General features: G+C 42.4%; 1 protein-coding gene across 4 annotated transcripts in view; it reads right to left on the reverse strand.

Moving 5' to 3' along the window:
* Positions 1 to 24,804, reverse strand: part of RGS7 (regulator of G protein signaling 7) — a 504,778-nt gene that overhangs the window by 165,228 nt on the left and 314,746 nt on the right. For all 4 annotated transcript variants that reach the window (XM_059715793.1, XM_059715792.1, XM_059715789.1 and 1 more), the window contains exon 4: positions 9,255 to 9,305. In XM_059715793.1, coding sequence (XP_059571776.1) covers positions 9,255 to 9,305 — 51 coding nt within the window. The remainder of the gene's footprint in view (positions 1 to 9,254; positions 9,306 to 24,804) is intronic.

A 24,804-nucleotide genomic window follows, 5' to 3' on the forward strand; every position in this document is an offset into this window, starting at 1 on the left:
GACCTGACACACTCATTACATGTATATAACAAGACTCAGAGAGCAAGCCAGAAAGCCAAATAGCCTGGGGAGAAACCTAGAAACTACATATACATCTCAGTTGAGCTAGGTGTCACTAAAGAAAACAAAAGAACTAAAATATCCACTCCAAAGCAAAGCCTGTATGAGATGAGAAAATCTAAGGTGCACTGAAAACATGACTGTAAATACACCCTAGTTAACACATTTCCCCTTTGATTTAAACCTATTTCCCAAAGTAAACATCCACTATCTGGCTAAAGTTTTACAAAGGTCTGAATGTTTATTATGCTAAAGCAGTCTATGTGACTGCATCTACCCTACCTCACACCTATTGTCTGATCCTCACTCCCTCACATTTACATTAATTAATTAAGGCATATTTCTCAAAATAGGGACTCAGTGTCTAGAAGTTTAGTATGCTAAACTAGTGTGTTTATTCTAAAACAGTGAAATTCACACTTACTGTATTCAATGGTCTCTGGTCTTCACTATCTCCGTAAGCCATTTGATGCAGCTATTTATTAGGCTCCATTGTTAAAATAACTACTGAAAAATAATATTCTGTGATTAACTTCCTAAGGGTACTGCATTCAATCAATACCCACCCCATTTGATTCCAAATTGATCAAAAGCTTGCAAAGTCACAAACACAAAAACAGGATACAAGTCTAATATGTTAATTCTCTCCTTCCCTGCTTTGTTTGGGACTTTGATTAACCAACTATCAAGAAGGAATGCCTTCTTGATAGTGTGGGACTTTGATTAACCAACTATCAAGAAGGAATACAATTACAACAGTATAAAAAGCAAGACAGAACTGCCAGCAAAGAGTGTGCATTACAGGGAAGATCAAGAAGCCATCCTGCACTACCCAGCGCATGAGTGAAGGACCCAAGCTCTGTAAAGCTGTACAAGAATTGCTTCCTGCCTGCATTGGGTACAGATTTCTTTGCAGCTAAGATAACACAAGGACTAATGTATTGAATATTAAGGAAAAGTCTTTTGTTTTTCTGTCATTTAGTTTTATAGTTTGTTGGTAGTTGTTAAAGCAAACCTTTCTGCTATTAATAAGCTGAGTGTTGTGTCAATTTTTAAAGCACAAGGTTTCGAACTTTGGTTTCTAATAATTTGGTGCAATAAACATCTCAATGTATGTGTGGGTTATACAAAGAGTTTGGCCCATATTATTTTTGTTTTGTTTGGATATTGTAAGAAGGTGGCCCTTTGAAATTATTATCTCTACTCATTGGTCTGGGTGCTATTTACCTAAGGGATCACCACCTCTCTTGTGCTCCATCATGATCCCTAACATCAGCCAAAAATAATCTCCTGAAAGGATTATTTGTGCACCAAATTTGCTTGATCAAAACATATGGGAGATTGTTTTTGGTTGTTGTTTCTCAGCTTCAGCACTCCCTCCCACCAGAACCTAAGCCTGACCATTTTCAGAAGAAGTGTAAGACCTTATGGGCAGGCTTTTAGCAGGCTGAGTTCAGCTTTGGGCATTCTTGAGGAGTTATGTTACTATTATTTTATTGTTGTATCTGTTTTTGTTATTTTGCTATTGTAAGCTGCCTTGAGCCTTTTTAGGGAGGATGACATAGAAAAAAAATAAAGAAATATACAAGGAGAGTCTGCAAAACTAGGCATTTTCCATTTCTCAAGCATCTTGGAAGCTTGTTTATTTTTGCTCTCTGTTCACATGAGCCTGCATGTAAGGTTTCATTTAGACTTTACACAACTCACAAACTCAAAGCAACCACATCCAGGAGGAGAGAGGAGGTGAGGGATATTACTTGAAGAGTCATTTAAAGGTTTTGAATGTCACAGCATCTGCCATGTTCTACAAACTGGGAACTCATTTCAATAAGAAACTATGAAATAGTTCAGTTTCCTGTAACTTCAGGTTTCATAAGGAGAGGTTTGTGGCTTGTCCACAGTCAGCTTATTTGATTCATGTATATTTGGCGAAAGTGTTGGGAGGAGCACTTTTTCTGCCCATATTTTAATTCATTTATTAAAACAGGTGTAATCAACACAGGGACTGCTAATGTGTACATGAACTTTTGCTATTCATTTGACATCATCATCTCTTTCTCATAAGTGGTTAATGTTCTTATGCAACAAATTCTGGAATGAAAACCAACAGTTCATTTATTATCTGCTCACAGCTGTTTGGGCCAGTCCAAGTGTTATACTTTGTGCATACTGGGAGCATCAACATGAGATGTTTACTGCGGAGGTGCCTAATTAGCTCCACAGTAAAGTCTACATGTGGCCCTGTTAGGCTGTTAGTAAAATAATTAACTCCACTGTAGGTTAGTACTTATAAACACAAATATTATCCTACAACATCATTCTTAAACGTGCAGCAATGCATGTGTAGATGCTGATGGAGCTGATTGGGGCATGAGGGTGCCTCAGTGCGGACTGCCTGCCGGCTAGTGCTGCACTAGGGCAGCATTTCTCAATCTGTTGGTTGTGACCCAGAAGTGGGTCACAAGCATATATGAAAGGGTCGCAAACAAACTTTAAAAATGGATCAAATTTCAAAAATGGATTCTCCTTTAAAGGAGAAAAATGTTGGAAACCGTGGCTTTTCCTCTGCAGGCTAGCAGAGTTCCAGCGTGCAAGGAGCTGTTCATGCCCCCGATATCTCACACACACCCCTCTGCTCCACACACAGCGGGGCTGGGAGGCAGTGGCTGCGGAGTGTAGGGCACTGGATTGGAACTGGCCATTGATGTTTACAAGTGGGTCCTGGTACAAAAAGGTTGAGATCCACTGCACCAGAGCACCCTCGTACCCCAGCCAGCATCTCCACAGCATACCAAGCTGGGTTCCCTGCCAGCTGGGGCTGCTCCAACCTGGCTGAATATGCTGCAGTTCCAGGTGCATGTGTAAATGTGGTGCCCAGAAGCAATAAACTCTTGCGCGATATGTGCTGAAGTTTATTGCTCCACACTCATAGCACATGTAGATTTACCAACTGCTTGGCTCCTTCCCTTCCTGCTGTTTTAGAAAGCATAAAAAAACCTGATGCTAGTCCAAGTAAATCACCTTGAATTTCCATGAATTGGGAAATAAAAACTAATACTTTTAGTACATGATACCACTAAATCTTTGCAATATTACAGCATGGGCAATATATTATTAAGATTCCTTTGAGTACTTTGGGTGCTGTAAAGATAATTTTAACTTTGGTATTAAGAATAAAATGGAAGAAATTTAAACAGCTGTTACACTGCTGACTTCTCTCTGTTTATTCAACTAGATCAGTGACCACAGTTTGCAATTCTACCTATGGACATCTGGTTACAAATTAGCTACATCAATCAAATATAAGGAAAATCAATAGAAAGAAATGGAGTTGAAAAATCATGAAGCATATGCCTTTCAAAGAATGCTTCACTTTACTACCTTGAAAAAATTGGTATGATGAGGACAAACTATGTAGGACCAGTTCAGAAATACTTTTGGCAGTATTTATTCAGATGTACACCCTTATGCCTAGGATGTTTAGTGACTTTTTATTTCTGTAAAATTGTTAGCAGCACATGGCTTCTTTAACAAACTAAAGTAAATCTCTGAATGCAGCATGGTGCAGGTTAAGACAACCACAGAGAACAGCTTGGATACAAGTGATCTGGCAGCAGATGTTGCAATCTCCTTTCCCAAACAGTGCCATTGAAAGGCAGCCAATGGCAGTTTGAGACATAAGAGCTCTGATATACTGTATGTCACAGTGCCACTGCCCCCATATAATTACTAAGTATAAGAGGCCTATAGTCTAAGGGTTTCAATATGTTTTAAAAATGGCAAGCACCCAGAACTTGTAACAATTTGAGACATAGGTATCCTTTTATTGAGAGATGCTAATAGCTTTCACATTATGGGCCACTAAAGCATAAACAGAAAAAACAGAACTCTTCATAAAAAGACTTGAAGATGTTCTGTATATTTTGTAAATAAACATATTCATTACAAAAATATTTGACTTTCTGACCAATTTCAGCACCAAACAAAACTGACAAGATCCCAGGTTAGCTGCCATTTGTAAAAAAGCAACAATATTATTCTCATTTTATACAGTGGAATACTGATGCATAAAGATATCAAATGACTTGCACTCACGTTCATCAAAGGAATCGGTGATGAAGCCAATAATAGAACTCATGCCTTGGACATCTCAGTTGTGAGATTTAAACAAACACTTCCTTCCTCTTAGCCTCTTCCTCCCTCTCCTCTCCCACCCTGGATTAAAAGAACTTTATTCTCTAGTGTGGGCAAATGTAGCACACTTCACAGCACTAATTATCAGCTTGAAAAAAGACCAAAGTAGATTTTCCACATTAAAGGTAATTGGCAACATTGCTGAAGAGTCAACACTTACCCTATAATGGTCAATTTAGCAAACAAATGTCCAAGTGCCTAAGTGCAAGCTTGTACAATTCTGTAAACTCAGTTAATTGCTTTAGTTTGCATAGGGGCCAGGCATGTTGCTATGACACAACCAAGTCTCAACACTCAAAATAATTTTGATAACTTTTGCTCTTTTAAAATTAGATAGTAGGCCTCAAATCAAAAACAAATGTTTAAAAAGGGGCATGGAGAAAAGCAGGAAATAAAGCAGCAGCCATGCAATGAACATGGCTACACTGGTCACAAATACTGCTCTATTCTGCTGGAATAACTTCAGATATAGAATGATTGAGCATGGTCTAACCTCCCCTATCTCATTTGCTTTCTTGACAGAGATTTCCTTTATTGCAAGTCTTAAGCTTCAGGAAACAGGGAGCTCAGCTATACTACGAACTGATTTAACTACAGTAAATTATTTCCCATATATAAGCAATATGCAGTATTTTTTTTTTCTGGCAGATTATACTTGCACTATTTTTTTCAAAGTACTGTTTTCAGAAACCACTTTTATGCTTTTTGACATAATGAAAACAAATGGTGCCCCCTTATACTCTACCATTATTCATGACCCTGTATCAGGGACAGGCAATTATTTGGGCTGGAAGATCACTTAGGGAGTTTTGGTGAGTTATCATAGGCCAGGTCAGCACCTACCCCACCACCTGTATTAGCTCACCAAAACTCCCTAAGTGTCTCTGTCCCAGGGCCTGGCCCCAGGCTCTCACTGCCTGGAGATCCTGGCCCAGCCCTAGCCCTGGGGTCTCTATGGAGACCAGCCTGGGACCCCAGCAGGCTGGGCATGCTTAGCTAGGTGGATGAGATGAGGCTGTGGGCAGTTCTACTTTAAAAGACGAGGACAATACTCCCCCATCACTTGTAGATGGGGAGGACTCAAGATGCAGCGAATATAATGAAGGACCACTGAGGAGGGAGGCTTGGAGATCTTGTGCAGAAAGTACTTTACAGTATCTCCTTGCATATCTTGACCCAGAAGGGCTTCAGGTAAAGTGGTGATAGGCTGCAGGAAATATATAGGCACAGCTGATTGGAACTGGCTGTCACTGGACCAGGGTGGCCAGTGAGCGCTACTTAAACCAGAGAATAATTTCATAGTCTAGGAACAATAATACATTCTGGTCTCCTGCCCTGCCTTAGAACCTGACTAAGCCAAGTCTAGCAACTTCAGCTTCACTCAAGAACACAATTTTGCCTTTATTATATCTTGTGTATTCATAAGAGCTTTCTAATGCCCTGAGGTATAATTTTACTGATAACCATTGTTCTCCGTGAGATATAGTATAACTCTGGCAAATTATGTAAAGGTGGATTGAAGATGCTGGGAATCTCTAGGGACAGACACTACACATAAACCAGTTTAAGTGATAGGAAACCAGTTTAAACCTGTAACAGAACAGAACCGAACCTGTTCAGTGCACATAAACCTGTTTCAAAATGGCCAAAACCAAATTAAGATAGACCTTGATGAATACAGTACAAACTTAACTAACTTAGGTTAAACTAGTCTATCGAACATCTGTCCCAGACCCACTCTGGGATCAAGTTAACTCACAATCTCCCAGCACCCCAGGATGATTTGCACCTCCCCTGCAAACCCCGCCCCCCCCCACTCACAGGGTGGGCAGGCAAAGATTGGCCCATGCCGTCTGCTCTAGCCAAAAAGGGCCAGTACCACTCCCAGGCTGACACAGAGCTGAGACAGCAAAATCTCTCTTCTGGAGCCCTAGTCCTGCTTGTATGTGTTAGCTTGGTGGGGCAGGGGGGAGGCAAAGTAATGGATTCTACCCACCCCCCCCAGCCCCTGCCATGAGCCCTGGTGTGCAACCCCCGCCCCCCCACTGATTGGAGTGACCCAAGGGTTTGTTTCTTTTTTTTACCAATTCACCCCAATTAAAAATTGTTAAAGGGGTTTCCCTGCCCTGGGCAGGGCTCCCTGAACCCTGCTGCCAGAGCAGAAGGGGAAATCTCCCTTCCCCCAACTCAGCACTGTTGAGTGCTGGCTTAGCCCCACCTCCACATGTGTTGGGGGGAACAGGCCCTCCAGCCTGAGTCTGAGCCAGCGTCAGACTCCATGGAGGATGGGAGGAGGGAATTCCCCCTTTATATGGGTAGCAGGGCTTGGGGGAACCTGCCTGGGGTGGGGGAGCCCCCTGCTGAGAACCAGGGACTCCCCCACATGGGCTGATGCAGAGCACCAGCTGGGCCCTGGGCTGGAGGGACTGTTCCCTACCCTGCGGGGGGTAGGGGGTTGGAGTTGTGTGCTGGGCAGTCAATCAGGGATGGGACCAGCATGGCTGCATTTGGGTGCACTCAGCAGTGGCTGGCAGGCTGGGAAGCACGCTGTAGCACCCCCTGGTTTCTGGCCTGAGCCACTGCTGGCATCTGGCTGCCTTTCTGGATTAAAAAATGAACATCCATTCACTTCATTATTGGTTCAATCTGAGCAATTTAGAGAAACCTGTGAAAATTAAATTAATTTAACCGTGGAGTTATGAAGATAGATATTTTTTATGACAATGATTATTGCCCATCAACATTCAGAGTTTCTGTTGCAAAGGAAATTCAGATTTTGAACCTTGGTTTTCTCTGGAATTGGAATGAAAAATGTGTATCTGAGAAATTGTTGTGAAATAAAATATTCTGGAACTACTTTATTTTGTTCTGGAATTGTTTTGACTTTTATATTAATATAAAACACAAGCCATCATGGAATGAAGTGGTTTAATAGCTGCCTGTAAATTTAGTAAAACATACATTTCAATGTAGTCAAATCAATATTTCTTGGTTCTTTGGGGAAATTTTCAACCATTTGCAACAGTGTTAGGTGCAGAATGGTGTATCACATTAGTAAATGTTACATTTTGAATCTCTAGCCCTACATAAGAGCAGCTAGCCAGTCCCAGATTGGTTTGCCCTCTGGTTTGCAGTAATGAAATGCAATAAAGATAACACCCTTTGGCTTTGTGGGTCAGTTTTCTTCTTCCCCTACCCTAGTAGTAGGACATAAGACACTACCAAAACCTAACTCTCTTCAAATGCCTTGCTAACTGTAGTAAAAGGTATCTGAGGGGCCTTTTACAATCACATATTAATAAAGGGAACCATATTTTCTTATAGTTTAAGACTTCTTCCTTTCCGTGCTTCTCAGTTCTCATCAGATAAGCTGAATGACAACCTATCCCTATACTACAGTTCAAAAAAAAATCAGTTACTGCTACTGTAACAAATCATCACTGTTTGACAACTCAAAGCCATAGTTCCATCTCAGCCAAATAGTAAGAAAAATGCAGCTTCAAACTGTAATAAAAATAGATAGGTGAACATGTTGTTACTGACAAACAAGGCAATAGGAGTGCCAGCAGTTCAAAGCCATGTCTCAAGTGTTCTCATTTAATTAGGTGTGTTGACCATGATGAATAGAAGTCAGGCATGCAACCACTGTTTCTTTGATCAAAATGAATTGGTAACTGAAGGAGGTGAAGTTATGTTGACCTGGAAGCAACTAATAATTTCTCCTTTGCTGTGACAATGCTGAGTTGGCTGCTTTCAAGCATCTACACTGGGGACTTTTGTAGTACCCATTAGCACGGTACATTCTTTAATATATTGATTAGAACTGAATGCTGGAAGCTGGGGTTGGATATTCTGGATATTGCCTGTTTACCCTCCCCCATCAACATCCACTCTCTGCCACTATGTAAGATGGGATACTGGGCTAGATGAACCCATGGTCTAACCTACTGTTGACAGTTCTCATGTTCTTATAAAAGAGAACTGCATTTTCCTTTACTTAGGAAATTCCACATTTTCCCTCTTCTAAAATAGAACAAAAAAAAAATCCTCACAACATTTCAAAGGGAAATAAAAATGAGAACATTTAAAAAAAAAATAAAAAATTAAAGCATTACATGCCAAAATGTTAAAAACAAAAGAAACATTTAGACAAAGAGCATTTCAGCCTTCTCAGAATATTGCATCCTTTTCTCCCACCCCAAAATAATATTGCAATGACACTTTCACACACTACACTTTGATCTTTTGTGAATCACCATTTTCTGTTAGAAAATTGTTCCATGGGAAAATCCCTGACCAGCTTACAACATGCCTCCTATATTTCCAAAAGAGGAACTGAGGCACAGAGGCTGCCAGCTTTGGCTAATGTTACACAGCAGCGTATGAAACTGAAACGAGATCTTTCAATTTCTAGCCTATATCCCTAAGCAAAGGTCTTAGGGGTTCCTTGATCCATTTACCAGGCCGTATGGATCCTATCTTTCTGTTCATATTTTTTCCTTTTCTTTTAATTAAGATTCCATTAAAAGATCAGACCCATATATTTAATATACAACCCTGTACAGACCAAGAGAACAAGAATAATAATGGTATTTATTGTATACGCTTTAAACTGCTGGTAAATTCTGCTTTAAGAAAACTCAAAAAGTCTCAGCTGTTTAACAACTGTCTAAATGCCATTTAACATGGCATTAGGTGAACATGTCCCCGTGGAGTTGAATTTGTACTTGTACATCCCCAATTAAAGCAACCCTTTATTGCATTTACTGATCATTGTCTTGTTTAGTGGAGGGTGTCTAAATAAACTGGACTTCAGAAACAGTCTGATCTTTAAGGAAGGTCCACCAAACTGGCTGCTGTGTGCTCTGCTAGTAAAAATGAACAGTTGAAAATCCATGGGTAAAATGTTGCCAGGTCATACTAACTGAAACAGAGAAAAAAAAGAGACAGTATACATCATAGACACACAATCCAGAATTTTTATAGAGGATAAAAATTACCTGGGTCTTCTATTGATAAATTCTTCGTTAACCACTGAACAATGTCAGAACCTAGGAGGAAAAATGTATATTTAGTTTAGAAAATGTACCCATGGCACTCTTCAAATAGGGTTCTGAATTGCTGTAAATATAACGTACAGAGGGTGCATTTACATGTGATGCTATATCCCCATAGCAACTCACTACGGCTATATAGCATCCATGGGCAAAACCGTGATGCCACATCTATGCCGCCATAGTAACACGATCCCTCAATATAGTGCATCACTACAGAGACATAGCAGCTAAAACTAACCACGAGCTGTGTGCACGGCGCAGTACAGGCTATCACTGCCATCATTTAGTACTTCCAAAAGGAAGTATTAAATGACAGCACGGTAACGACGGCACTGTAGGGGAACATGTAGACATACCCAGAAGGAACTACTGTTGTTTTTGTGCAGAATCAATGGATTAACTTATTGTTACAGGAGATTCCACAATTTCAATAAGAGAGATGTATATGGACTCTTTTTTTTTTTTTTTTCAGACCAGGAATACAGATGCCTGATTTTACAATATAGGAGGCATGCAACTGACTTGAGTAGCCTGATTTTTTTTTTCAATTGAATTGTTATGAATTTACACAGAAAGCCAGCAAGAAAACATTGAATTAATTTAAGTATATGTCTTTTGAGGGGGGAAACCGTGCTTTATAAAATAAGGTTGAAAAAGGTACACGCAATACAAATTGTAACTGTGCACACTTATACCCATGGCATACCTGCTATAGTCTGCATTCTTCATTTTTGGCAATTTCTGACTAGAGACATAATTCTTTGGATTTAACATCTTCCAGTATTATCTCTCGAGTAATTCTAGTCCCTGTTCCAGAGTAATCTATCTTTAGCTGCCATTGCTATTCTGATAAATGGCACTTTTTTGTTTTTTCCATTCAGAACCATACCATTGATCCAGTCATATCATATACATGTCACATTCTGTTTACATCTCAGACCCTGAGTCATGTTCATGGGCAGTTGACCCCTATCTAACCAACATCTTTCTAAACCTAATATAGATTTCCTGGTGTTGCAACTCTTTTCCCTTTCCTGGTATTTTAACCTCAGAATCTGTTGAAATCCATTTACTTGCTGCCTTTCTCATAATTAAGGTCTTTGTTTTTTTCCCCCCAAGGTTCTGCATAATAGCACCCAGTTTATACCTCTGCTTTCATATCCCCTGCTTTGTTTTTTATTCATTATACTCCTGCTACTTATTATGTTTCTTCCTCATATACTTTGTTTTGCAGTATTATTCAGGCCTCATTCTCTGCCCAAGAGCTTTTTACACACAGTTTTAAAAGAAGTGTACTTAACCTTATCTGTCACAGACTGTAACCTGCCAGTGGTATTTTACCCAGCATTAACATAGATAATCAAGAAAAAAATTAAGGAAAGGTTGTCTAGATAAAAATAAAAAAAAGTGACCCTGAAAAATGTGGAAGTATTTGAAATAGTAAAAATAGTGTTAAGGGAATGTCTGTTAAAAACAACCACGCAGTTTCACGTGGATTTCTTCATTCCTCTGTAGTGGTTGTACCATGTTTCTATTTCAGTCAAGCAAGGCACTTAAGGTGTAATGGAAAGATACATCATAAATTATTGCTTAATGAAATCTCATCATGAAAATTATCCATTATTCCACAGCAGAAGCAACACCATGATCCTCTTTAAAATCTTGTTAAAAGGAAAAGCACCCAAAATCTTGTTAAGAGCAAAGGACAGATACAATTTATGCAAACATTAGACAAATCAAATATTGACGGGGGAGAAGAAAATGCTAGGAACCAGCACAGTTTCCTTCTGTCACTCCCTTGAGAGACTATCTAGAAGCAATGGAGCAAATCTGCAGAAAATCTGCTTCTGGCCCTCAGGAACTTCTCTTTCAATTAATATCAACTGATAGTATTCCTGAAACACTCTTGCCATTTATCCAAACCACTTTAAAACCACAAACCTCCCCAGAACCCCACACTTTGATTCCCCATATTTTGATCCCACAGCGACTCTAGTAGTTTGCAATTACTTCTAAGAAGCTTGTTTGTGCTGGCAAGCAATATGAGGTCAGCATTAATCAGAGAAGAGGAAATTAAATTATTTTTTATGCAATAGCTGCGGTTCCATGATCACAGTCACATCATATAGCTACCATGCTTATTTCCTTTCTCTAGGTAGGAGAATTTACAATTAAGCAAAGCTCCTTTTTTCTTGCAATTCCTTTTTTTCTCGAATAGCCACTCATTATTTTGTCATTTACTTCTCTACTCCTGTGTGTTCACCTCTCCCTCTGATATTGTCTGTAAATTTGATCACTGTCATACGTATGCCAAGCACACAAGCATAGCTATGATACAACCGTTATGCATGTTTAGACATGCACAATACTTTTAGATTGGTTGGAAAAGTCACTTAAAACCTGAGAGGCTACACTTAGCAAATTGATACCAATTTATTGCACTGGTTTACTAATAGTGTACAAGTTAGCACAGAACAAGGGCAGGGGTTTTTCCATCCATTTCACGAGACTTACAGAATTGATAGCACCAAACAGATTTTTAACTGGGTGTATGTTTGCACAGCAGAATAAAGGTGTGACTGTGGAATGTGCTCATATACTCATGCCATGTAGCTAGTGCAGTTAACAACAGTCAAGATGCAGCAGAATCGGCTATGTGAGGTCACACTTGCTTACTAAAATACAGCAATGGTTTGTTCCTAATTTGAAATAAGTATCTAGTCTTATATTTATATTTTACATACATTTATCAGATTCCAGACAACCTTGCAGATTATAATCATCATCATCATCATCAACAACAACAATAATAAAGCTATTTGATAGCAGTAATCTTCCAGCACATTATAAGACAAAAATATCTTCCAGCACATTATAAGACAAATAATATCATTTTATTAAAGGGCTAGAACTCATAGCTAAGAAATTATTAGATTAATTTTAATCACGCTGAAGCTTTCAACCTTTTAAGGATTTTATCTTATTCTTTATCAATGATAGGCTGTGTAAAAATCTTGTTTTTAGACAGATATAGAGACATGATGAAAAGGAGGAAGAGTGTCTGCATACAGGCTTGCTAATCTAGTCAGGAATACTTTAAATCAGCTTCACCAGAGGATGAAGATAAAACCCCAGAGGTAAGTAAAAAGCCAGGGGACCTGGATAAAAACCTAGTAAGTGAGGTAATATAGGAAGTCCTGGGGAGAAAGTAGGACAATCAGTTAGTTACGTATTATGTTTATATTAATGAGAGAAGCATAGGGAATAAGCAGAAAGAACTGATGGTCTAAGTACAGGTGGGATAGTTCACAAGAGTGGAATACTGTGATGGATGGGTACAACTTATTCAGGAAGGACAGGCAAGGGAAAAAAGGAGCTGTTGCCTTAAATATAAAGCAGAAGTACACCTATTCTGAGGCTCAATACAAAGTGGAAGGCAGGCCTTCTGAAAGCTTTTGGGTAAAGGTCAAAGGAGACAGCAGGGGGGATGTCATAGTGAACATCTGTTTTACACCACCAAACCAAGAAAAAGTGTATGAGACTTGCTTAAACAACTAATGGAAGTTTCCAAATCACAGGACCCATCTCTCATCTCATTATTAACCAAAGGAAATACAGACTGGACGAAAGTACCGTAAGGTGGCTACATAACTGGTTAGATTATTGTGCTCAGTGAAGGACTTTAATTATTGGGATGTCTACTGGGAAGGAAACAGCAGTGCACAGGCAGTCCAGCAAATTCTTGAGTATGTTGGAGGTAATGTCCTGGTACAAGTACTGGACAGCCAATTAAAAGGGAAGCTCTTCTCAACTAGCTGCTCACAATAAGAGAAGAATTGGTTTAAAATATGAAAATGGAGGTAACTTGGGTGACAGTGATCACATAATGATAAGAGTTCAAGATCTTAAGGGAAGAAATGGAAGAGAACAACAGAATAAAGATACTGGACTTCAAAAAGCAGACTAACAAACTCAGAGAAATGGTAGGCATGATCTCCTAGAAGCCAAGCCTGAGAGGAAGAGTCTAGGATTGCTGTCTGTAGTTTAAGGAGGCCATATTAAGGGTGTAAAATCAGCAGAAGAATGGGAAGTGCAACAGGAAACTGTCCTGGCTAGACAGCAATCTCTTTATAGATTTTATAGATTTCACAGACATTAGGGCTGGAAGGAACCTCGGAAGATCATCAAGTCCAGCCCCCTACCTGAAGGGCAGGAAGTCAGCTGGAGTCATAGGATCCCAGCAAGATAAGCATCCAAATTTATCTTGAAGGCATTCAATGTTGGTGCTTGAACCACCTCCAATGGCAGGCTATTCCAGACCTTGGGGGCTCGGACAGTAAAGAGATTCTTTCTTATGTCCAGCCTGAAACGGTCTTGCAGTAGTTTATAACCGTTCAACCTTGCCATCCCTTAGGGCGCTCTGGTGAACAATCATTCCCCCAGATCCAGTTTACCCCTGATAAACTTATAGGTGGCCATCAGATTGCTCCTGAGCCTGTGCTTTTCCAGGCTAAAGAGCCCCATAGCCCTCAGCCTGTCGTCATAAGGTGGGTTTTCCTGACCTCTGATCATACGCGTGGCTCTTTTCTGCACCCTCTCAAGCTTCTCCACATCCTTTTTGAATTGTGGAGCCCAAAACTGGATGCAGTACTTCAGCTGTGGCCTCACCAAGGCTGAGTACAACAAGAGAATAACATCCCGGGATTTGCTTGAGAAGCATCTATGGATGCAAGCCAGCATTTTGCTCGCTTTACTAGCAACAGCATCACATTGAAGGCTCATGTTCATCTTGTGGTCAATCATGACCCCCAAGTCCCTTCCATCCATAGTGCTAGCCAGCATAGCACTTCCAAGCCTATAAGGATGCTACAGGTTTTTCCTCCCAAGGTGGAAAAACTTGCATTTTTCAGTGTTAAACACCATCAGGTTCTCATCCGTCCATTTCCTGAACCTGTCAAGGTCAGCCTGGATCACCCTCCTGTCCTCAGGTGTGGATGCTTTACCCCAGAGTTTGGTATTGTCAGCGAACATGATCAGTCCACTTCTGATGCCAATGTCCACATCATTAATGAAGATGTTGAACAATATAGGTCCAAGGACAGAGCCTTGGGGGACCCCACTGGTCACAGAGCACTATGATGATTGACTTCCATCAACCACCACCCTCTGGGTCCAACCACAAAGCCAATTCCCCAGCCAGTGGACCGTGATGGACCCAAGGCTGCAGTTGGCCAGTTTTGCCAAGAGGTGATCATGGGATACCAGATTGAAGGTTTTTTTGAAGTCAAGATATATGACATCAATCTCCTCTCCCTTGTCCAGGTGATAGGTCACCTGGTCATAAAAGGAAATAAGATTGGTCAAGCAAGACATACACACAACAAACCCATGCTGGCTATCTCTCAGGATGTTGCCATCGGCCAGTCTGTTCAGAATGGCCTCTTTAATAATCTTTTCTAAGACCCTGCCCAGGATAGAGGTCAGGCTGATGGGCCTGTAGTTTGCCAGATCCACTTTCCTCCCTTTCTTGAAGATAAGCACCGCATTGGCCTTCTTCCAATCTTTGGGCACTTCACCAGAGCAGCAGTAATTCTCAAAGATCCGTGCCAGGGACTGGGCTATGATGCTCACCAGCTCCTTGAGTACCCTGGGGTGTAGATTGTTAGGGCCAGCTGACTTGAAGGTATCCAGCCTCTCAAGGTGTTCTTTCATGAGGTTAACATTGATGGAGGGCAGGGAATCTCCCTCACCTGGGCCTCCCTGTCCCATAATGGGCATGGGCATCCCATGGGAAGGATGAAAGACTGACTCAAAGTACCCATTTAACAGGCTGGCTTTTTCCTGGGCATTGGTTGTCAGTTGTTCCATCTGGTTTAACAGCGGTCCAATGTTGCCCTTGCTTTTCCTCCAGCTCCCCACACATCTGAAAAAGGACTTTTTATTGTCCTTGATACTTATAGCTAGTTGGAATTTCATTGCAGCCTTGGCTTTCCTGGTTTGATCCCTGCAGGACCGGACCAGTGCAGAATATTCCTCCTTGGAGATGGATCCCACCCTCCATCCTTTGTAAGCCTTTCTTTTTAGCTGCAGGAGGTCTGCTAGTTCCCTGGAGAATCAAGGGGGCTGCTGTGTGCTTTTGCTGCGTTTCCCCTGAGATGGAATAGCCTGAGCTTGTGCATCGAAGATTGCTCCCTTGAGGAGCAACCACTCTTCCTGAACTCCCCTCCCCTTGGGGTCACAGTCCCGTAGGGCCTCACCAACAAGCCTCTTGAGCTTGTCAAAGTCAGCTTTCCTAAAGTCAAGGACTTCTGTATTGCTGACTGACTTGCCAGCTTTACGGCAGATGGTGAAAGTGATCAGCTCGTGGTTGCTGTCACCCAGCTTCCCATCAATCATTAGGTCACTGATTAGGTCATCCCTGGTTGCCAGTACAAGGTTGAGCAGCTCTTTACCTCTTGTTGGCCCATACACCTCTTGAGTCAGATAGAGGTCATCCACACATGAGAGGAAGCTTTGCAATCACTCAGATTTAGCCAAGCGCTCTTCCCACAAGATGTCAGGGTAGTTGAAGTCTCCCATGACAACCATGGCCCGGGAGCACGTGGCCTCAGCCAATTCCGTGGCAAACTCCTGGTCAAGCTCTTGACTTTGGGTGGGAGGTCTGTAGTAGACTCCCACCATTGTGTCCCCTGTGCCGTGTTCCCCACACATTTTAACCCAGAAGGGTCTCCAGTCATCCACCCTGGGTGCCAATATCAGCTTGCAGAGATGTGTAGCTCTCCTTGACATAGAGATCTACACCCCCATCCCTTTTGTCTACTCAATCTGGCATTTGTGTACAGACAGGCAAGTGTCTCCTTGGGGGCCCTTGCCTTGCCCACAGATTGTTCCAGGGTGGGGGCAGGGGTGCCTTGGCCTGCTGGCTTTGCAAGGGTTGCTCAGCGGGCCAGCAGTGGCAGTAGTCTCCCCATCCCCCGGTGGGCTTAGTTTAGACTTGAAATATAAAAAGGAATTCCTACAGAAAGCATACACTTGGTCATAGTGCTAGGAAAGAGTCTTGCACAGGCATGCAATGAGAAAACCAGCAACACTATGGAACAATTTGAGATGTAATTGGCAAGGAACATAAAAGGCAATAAAAAGAGGGGGGGTCATTTACAAGTATGTCAGAAGTAAGAGGAAGACCAAAAAACAGATAGGTCCCTTATTGTGTGCAAAAGGCAAACTAGTTATGGATGATGCAGAGAAGACTGAAGTATTTAGTGCATTTTTTACTTCAGTCTTCATGTATATTACCAGCTACCAGATGATGAAAGAAGTTGATAGCAGATAGAGAAAGAGATAAACAGCCCAGAATAGTGGAAGAACAGGTTAAGATTTTCTTAGGGAAGGTAGATGCTTTCAAATCAGAAGGGCCAGATAGAACACATTCTACAGTAGTGAAGGAATTAGCTGAGGTAATTTCAGAGCCATTGATGATCCTTTTTCAGAAAATGTAGAAGTCAGGTAATGTCCTGGATGACTAGAAAAGGACAAATATCTTGCCATTTTTTAAGAAAGGAAAGAAGGAAGCCTAAATGAATTAAGAATCTGTGACAGATTTTTACATGGTTTGGTGTGTGGCAAAGGGAGGAAGGAGGAACCAGGAAACGATAGGCCAGTTAGTCTTACCTTGATCCTAGGTAAACTTTTTGAGAAGTTAAAGTGGGCACGCTAGAAGGGAGGAATAGGCTGCAATCAGACCTAGGCAGGTTACAGGGGTAGGCGGATGAGAACAGGATGAGTTTCAACACCGACAAGTACAAGGTACTGCACCTGGGGAGGAGGAACCAGCAGCATACCTACAGGCTGGGGAACTCCCTTCTTGTCAGTGCAGAGGCAGAAAAGGATCTTGGAGTCATTATTGATGCCAAAATGAACATGGGCCGGCAGTGTGGGGACGCGGTCAGGAAGGCCACAGATGCATCTCAAGCAGGTCCAAGGAGGTGATCTTCCCCCTCTATGCGACACTGGTCAGGCCGCAGTTAGAGTACTGCATCCAGTTCTGGGCGCTGCACTTCAGGAGGGATGTGGACAACATGGAGAGGGTCCGGAGGAATGCCACCCGCATGATCAGGGGGCAGCAGGGCAGGCCCTACGAGGAGAGGCTAAGGGACCTGAACCTGTTCAGCCTCCACAAGAGAAGGCTGAGGGGGGATCTAGTGGCCATTTACAAACTAGTCAGAGAGGACCAGCAGACATTGGGGGAGCCCTGCTCCCCCAAGCACTACCAGGAGTGACTAGAAATAGCGGCCACAAGCTGGCAGAGGGTAGATTCAGACTAGACATCAGGAGGCGCTGCTTCACTGTAAAGGTGGCTAGGATCTGGAACCAACTTCCAAGAGAAGTGGTGCTGGCTCCTACCCTGTGGGTTTTCAAGAGGAGGCTGGATGAATACCTTGCTGGGGTCATTTGACCCCACTACTCTTTTCTGCCATGGCAGGGGGTTGGACTTGATGATCTGCTCAGGTCCCTTCCAGCCCTACCAACTATGAAACTATGAAATTGGCTTAGTGGTCTCACTGCTAGAGTGGTAGTATATGGGTCTCTATTAACCTGGAAGAATGTGGGTAGTGGGGTCCTACAGAGTTCAGTCCTTGGACCTGTATTCTTCAATATCTTCATCAGTGACTTGGATGTGGGTGTGAAGTGTACTCTGTCCAAGTTTGCGGACGATACTAAACTATGGGGTGAAGTGCACACTCCAGAGGGTAGGGAACAACTGCAGGCAGAACTGGATAGGTTAGAAAAGGGGGCAGTACACAATAGGATGCAGCATAATGAGGACAAGTGCAGAGTGCTGCACCTAGGGCACAAAAATATCCAGCACACCTATTGGCTGGGAAGTGACCCCCTCAGTAGCACAGAAGCGGAAAGAGATCTCAGAGTCATAGTGGACTCCAAGATAAACATAAGTCGTCGGTGTGATGAAATCATCAGCAAAGCTAACAGTACTTTATCATGTATCAGCAGATGCATGTCAAATAGATCCGAGGAGATGATACTTCCCCTCTATGCAGCAGTGGTCAGATCGCTGTTGGAGTACTGCATCTAGTTTTGGGCGCTGTACTTCAAGAAGGAAGTTGATAGATTCGAGAGGGTCCAGAGGAGGGCCACTCGTATGGTTAAGGGCTTACAGGACAAGTCCTATGAGGAGAGACTGAGGGACCTGGACCTCTTCAGCCTCTGCAAGACAAGGCTGAGAGGTGATCTTGTGGCTGCCTACAAATTCATTAGGAGGATACAGCAAGGGATTGGAGATGCTCTGTTCACTAGGGTGCCTCTTGGGGTAACAAGGAACAATGGTCACAAACTGACAGACAGCAGATTTAGGCTGGATATCAGGAAAAATTTCTTCACAGTAAGGGTGGACAAAATTTGGAATGGGCTTCTAAGGGAGGTGGTACTCTCCCCTACCTTGGGGGTCCTAAAGAGAAGGCTGGATAGGCATCTGGCTGGGGTCATCTGACCCCAGCACTCTTTCCTGCCTAGGCAGGGAGTCAGATTCGATGATCTGTTGAGGTCCCTTCCAACCCTAGCATCTACGAATCTATGATGATCTGGGGAATTACAGACTAGTCAGACTGAACTCAGAGTATCTGGAACGATTATGGAGCAGGTCATCAAGGAAACTTTTCTAAAGCACCTAGAGGAGAATGAAGTGATCAGGAAAACATGATCATGGATTCACTAAGAGCAAGACTTGCCTGACCAACTTGATTTTCTTCTATGATAAGGCGACAGGCTCTGTAGATGGGAGAAGAACAGTGGATGTAATATACCTTGCCTTTAGCAAGGCTTTTTACACTGTCTCTCATCTCATTAATAAAATAAAGAAATACAGACTGGATAAAAGTACTGTAAGGTAGATACATAACTGTTTGGATCATTGTGCTCAATGGGTGCATCTACTTGTACATTTGATCCAGCCTAAGTTTACTTTGGTGTAAGTTATTCTGGAGTAAGTGCTTTCAGGCAGACATCTACACATACAAGGATTAGGTAACAGATTTGCTGCTTTTTGCACCAAGTTTCTTGCAGTCCTGCAATGGGCCCCTACTGCCACTGGGGGGAGCACTAGGCTCCCCTTGGGTTCTAGCCCAGGGTCTCACAGGAAGTAGGAGGCCAGGAACCAGCTATCTCCTGGCCCCAGGGGGATGCCTGCTGCTGGGGTAGGGACAATGTCCCCCTGCCGCAGCAGCAGGGAACTCCTGGTCCTGGCTCCCTGATCAGGGACAAGGAACTTGAAAAGAGCTGCAGGGGTGAGGCAGGTCCCATCCCCCTGTCCCAACCCCCCAGTAGTGCAGCAGCTAGCAGTAAGCTGCTCATGGAGCAAGCTAGCTGCTTCACTGGTGGATTGGGGCAGGGGGCTGGGGCCTACCCCACCCCTGAAGCTCTTTCTAAGCCCTGTGCCTATCACCTGTTTGGGGCACAGGACTGGGACCTGTTCCTGAACAAGACAGTTCCCAGACACCACTCTGCATGCCAGGTGGAGGCTGTGCAGCTTGTTCTCCACCCAGCTCCATGAGCATAGAGCTGAGCAGGGAAGAAGCTCCCCTGCCTGTTTCCCTCCCAGCTCTGTACTCTGTGCTCCCAGTACTGGCTCCACAAGTGTGGAGCTGCTGCTGGGAGAGCTTTATTATCTCCCAGCGCTGGCTCTGAGTCACAGACGTAAGGGTCTCCCAGCACCAGCCCTACAGTCATGGAGCCAGTGCTGGGAATTGAGGGTCTTCCAGCCCCCATTCCCCCATTGTGATCCTGGAGCAGGGGGCTAGGAGCTCCCTGCTGCTGGAGCAGGGTCACATAGTCCCCACCTGGGCTCTTGTGGCAGAGTCTGCCCCAGCAGCAGGAAGCTCCTGGGGCCCGGAGCTATCTCCCATCCCCTGGTGGATGGTTGACTGGAAGCAAAATCTGCTCCCAATCAGGCATCTACACAAGCACTGCGCTGTCACTAATCTCTAGCAAATTTGCTACTTGCATTTGCAGGTAGCAAATTTACTCAAGATTAAGGTGGCTTACTGCATAGTAAACTATGCTAATGTGAAGTTAAGCATCTCGTGTAGGTGTGCCCAATGAGAAGTCATCAATGGCTCAAAGTCCATTTGGGACTACGTAACAAGTGGAGTTCCCCAGGGCTCTTCCCTGACTCCAATATTGTTAAATACCTTCATTAATGATTTGGAAGATGGGATTGAGTGCATGTTTAGCAAATTTGTGAATGACACCAAGTTGGGTGAATTGCAGACACTCTGGAAAGTAGGAATAGGGTCCAAAATGGCTTGGGTAAATTGGAAAAATGATCTGAAATCAATCAAATGAAATTCAACAAGGACACTTGCAAAGTCCTGGACATGGGATGGAATAACTGAATGCACAAATACAGACTGGGACATGGTTAGGTAAGCTGTAGTACTATAAGAAAGAATCTGGGGTTACAGTGAACTGAATGTAATCAACAGTGTACACTGAATGTAATCAACAGTGTGCTCATGTTGCACACCAAAAAAGAGCCAACAGCAAACAGGGTTGTATTAATATGAGCATCTCTTGCAAATTGAAGTGATACTTTTACTCTATTCAGTACTGATGAGGCTTCATCTTGCACACTACATCCAGTTTTGGGCCCCATATTTCAAGAAAGAGGTGGTTGGTTTGGAAAGGGCCCATCAAAGAGTAATAAATAAATAAATCAACAGTGGGCTAGGAAGCATTACTTTTGATGAAAGCTTGAAATAACTGGGGTTAGGTAGTCTGGATAAGAGAAGGCTGAGGAGGGATTTAATAAAGGTCTGCAAACACCTGACGGGTGATTATAAAGAGGATAGAGATAGATTCTATAGGCTGTGTGATTTAGGCGACAATACTAGGAGCTCAAATTTAGGAGAGGAAATTTAGATCGGAAATTAGGAAAAAATTTCTAACTACAGGATAGTTGAGCGCTGGAACAGGCTACCTAAAGAAGTTATGCAATCTCCGTCCTTGGAAGTTTTCAAGGGGCATGCCTACATGTTTGATTAATGCCCCTGAATTTTCTGTGAAACTGTGCTCCCACACGCATGTGAACATGTGCCCATTTGGAGCAAAATTGTTCCTGATGGGAGCAGTTCAGTTCAGGGTTGCACCTGCTCTGCTCTGCCCCCCAGAAGCAGTCAAGGGGAGCTCCATGTTCCCCCAGGTGCCTGCCCAGGGTTGGCAGGGGGCACAGGAGCTGTTCCCAATCTCCACGGGAGAGGGGCAAGCTGTTCTGACAGCAGCCAGGACTGCTGCATCTCAGCCACATGCAGATCAGATCAGGATCCAATCCGCACATAGCCAGGAGAGCTGTCCTGGGACTGCTGCATCCCAGTCACAAAGTGATCAGGCAAATTACTCACAGTCCATGTCTACACATGTGGTACTGTGCAGTAACTAAGGCACCATTAATCTAGTACCTGCATTTACTGGTACTATCAAACAGTGCATTAGCCTAATGTACTGTGTAGTATAGCCCACACACATGTAGACAGTGACGCTAATTCACAGTAAAGACTCTTGTGTAGCTGGGCCCAAGAACAGGTTAGACAGACATTTGACTGGAATGGTTTAGTCAGGGATGATCCTGCCTTGAGAAAGGAGGCTGACTAAGTGACCTAGCTCCCTTCCAGCCCTATGTTCCTATGATCCTATGAAAAATTGTACCTGTATCTGAGAATCTCCCTAATGTTTTTCTTTAAAGTGCACCACAGTTAAAAGAATACCTTTTATACTAGCATTTCAGAAGTATTTGCTGTTTCACTGCCATCAACATTAATAATTAGCAATGGTTTTAGAATATTTAGAATATTTATGGTTCTAGAATATTTATGGTTTTAGAATATTTATAGTTCTGTAAACACAATCCTGTGATTATCATTATTGCCGTGTTGGGGGCCTATGTGATGGGAGATAGACCCTTAGCAAATTTTTATTCAGTAGCTATCATTATGACTATGTCTTCTCTTTTGGCTGTAACTATTGAAGAACCCCAATCAGAAAATGGAAGGATGATTCAAACTAGGAACATCAGTGCTTCTACTTTAAAAATCTTTTTTTTTTTTACTTTAGGATACTAATGTTCTCTAATAAGGGCTATATGGCCTCAGACATGTAACCCTGTTCTGACACAGACCCCTTTTAAAAGTAGGTTTTTGGTCCTATGGAGAAGACTCGCTCTCTATCTCTTTCTTTCTTTCTTCCGCCTGCTGGTGCGGGCCCGCCTCTCGCTCGAGTTTGAGCACACGGTCCTGCAGCGGACGGTGCCCACCTTCGAGGAACGCTGGGCCCTCGAGGGGGCGCTCTGCCGAGTCGAGGCAGGGCGCCTGCTCCTCACCCTGTAACACCCCCAGCTGCTCAAGCTGCGGACGCACGTCCAGCGGGCCGAGGCCTTGGACTTTGCCTCACGCGGGTCGAGCCCTGAGGCTCCCCATGGGTGTCCCCACTTGCGGAAATGTAAATATGTAAATAGACCTTTGGCTCACTATGGTTTTTAGTCTAGAGTGTACGGGCAGGCCATGCAGGCCGTGAGCCCAGGACCATGTCCGTGAGGCCCGGGTGTTCGGGCCCACCTGTACATACCCTTTACTGGCCCCGATTTGTCACCCTCCCTGGAATAAACACCTCTTAAAAGTCAAAAGTCTTTCTTTCTTTCTTTCTTTCTTTCTTTCTTTCTTTCTTTCTTTCTTTCTTTCTTTCTCAGATACAGGCAAAGATCTGGAAAGAGATAGGTGACTGCCTGAAGACCACCTCATTTCACCAAATGCTGACAAAGTTCAATTTGTAGAGAGGAATTAAAGGAAACAGGTACACTTCTGTTGCAGGCTGATGATCTTGAGTTAGACTGTGCGAGAGGTGCCAGGAACAAACTTTGGCAAGAAGTTCCTGGAAAAGAAAGCTTAGCTTTAGGATTTATCTTGAACTGTTTTGTTTGGGGGCTGCTGAAGATTGTCAGTGCAATTAATAAATAGTGTTCTAAAGCAGATTTCATAGCTTTTAAACCTACATGGATTGATGAGGCAGGCCAGCAGACTACAGTTTCAAGGGAAATTAAAAATGTGAACCACCTTACAAAATATTATCACTACTACCTTCCACCTAGGAACTTCAAAGCACTGCTTGAAGCACAGTGGAAACATTTAAATAAGTGTTCAAAGGAATTTCAAAAGCCCCTGTGAATTATACAATGAATATCTTTTTCATATGGGGAAAATGAGAAAGAAAGGTTAAGTGCCTTGTTCAAGATCATAGAAAAGTTCAATGGCAGAGCAGGAACAAGAATCCTTAAGTCCTTATTTTTAATCATCATTGCATTCACAAAAAAATATTTTAGCAAAATACATTACAGTATATGAAAGTCTCCAGGAAAGTTTATAGCTATTTTGATATCTGGTCAATATATATTGATATTTGGATTTGATAGATTTAAACAGCTATGTTCTGACTACAACTTTGGTTTCATATATATAAATAAGGGTAGCACAAAGAAAACAAAATCTATTTTTCTCAGCATCTTTTATTGTAGATAATTATCATCATCAAGTGACTTCTGTTTTACCATATTTATTTCCAAAGTTTAATATGTATTTTCCAAAGCCTAGTTGGTTATAATTACATGTACTAAATGATTGTATTTACAGTGCATATACACCATTCTAAAATTACTACAAAAGAATGCTGAATTCTTAAAAAGTAGCATTTCTAGGGATTGTTTTCCCAAGTCCCAGAAATTATCCTGTTGGTAGAGAAAGCGTTTTTACTAATTTGCTATAACCATACACTTTGTTAGCTATTAAACTTCAAATCCACATATTTACTATAATTTACACTGGCATAAATAAGAGGGGGCAATTTATCTTAGCAGCAGTAAAAGCCTATAAGGCTAGATGTTTATATCAGCCAAATGCTCCCATACTATTAAAATATCTTAACAAGGGAAATTTAGAAACAAATATGGAAACTGTCCTTGTATTATACAGCTAGGACCCTATGAAGTCAACAGGGTTTTACAGCTGTAAACTGAGGGAAGAACTTGATCCAAATTCCCACGTTACCATAAAACCAAATTCCTTAGGCAAATATTGTTTAATCCCATTGGCTTCAGGGAAGTTGTCTAAACCCAGTGATGTTTTACTGCTAATAGACTAGCAAAATAAATTACCAACATATAATGAAAAACACATTGTGCTTCACTTGAACACTTCTACTCCATGAAAAACTTGAGGGATAGGAGTAAAAATACTCAAGAAACCACATGTGTTTTAGATTGCTGAATTCCCAGTTTCTAATTCCTTTAAAACTTTTTGCCATCTTTACACTGGGAGAATGAACTTATTTCCAGGACCTGGGCACCTCTTTTTTCTCTCTGCAAATCCATCTTTCCATCTCACCTTTTTCAGACTACGCTTCCTATAACAATGACACTATTAATACAAATCCCACA

Source organism: Alligator mississippiensis, chromosome 1 (assembly GCF_030867095.1).
Source record: "Alligator mississippiensis isolate rAllMis1 chromosome 1, rAllMis1, whole genome shotgun sequence".
NCBI lineage: Eukaryota > Metazoa > Chordata > Crocodylia > Alligatoridae > Alligator > Alligator mississippiensis.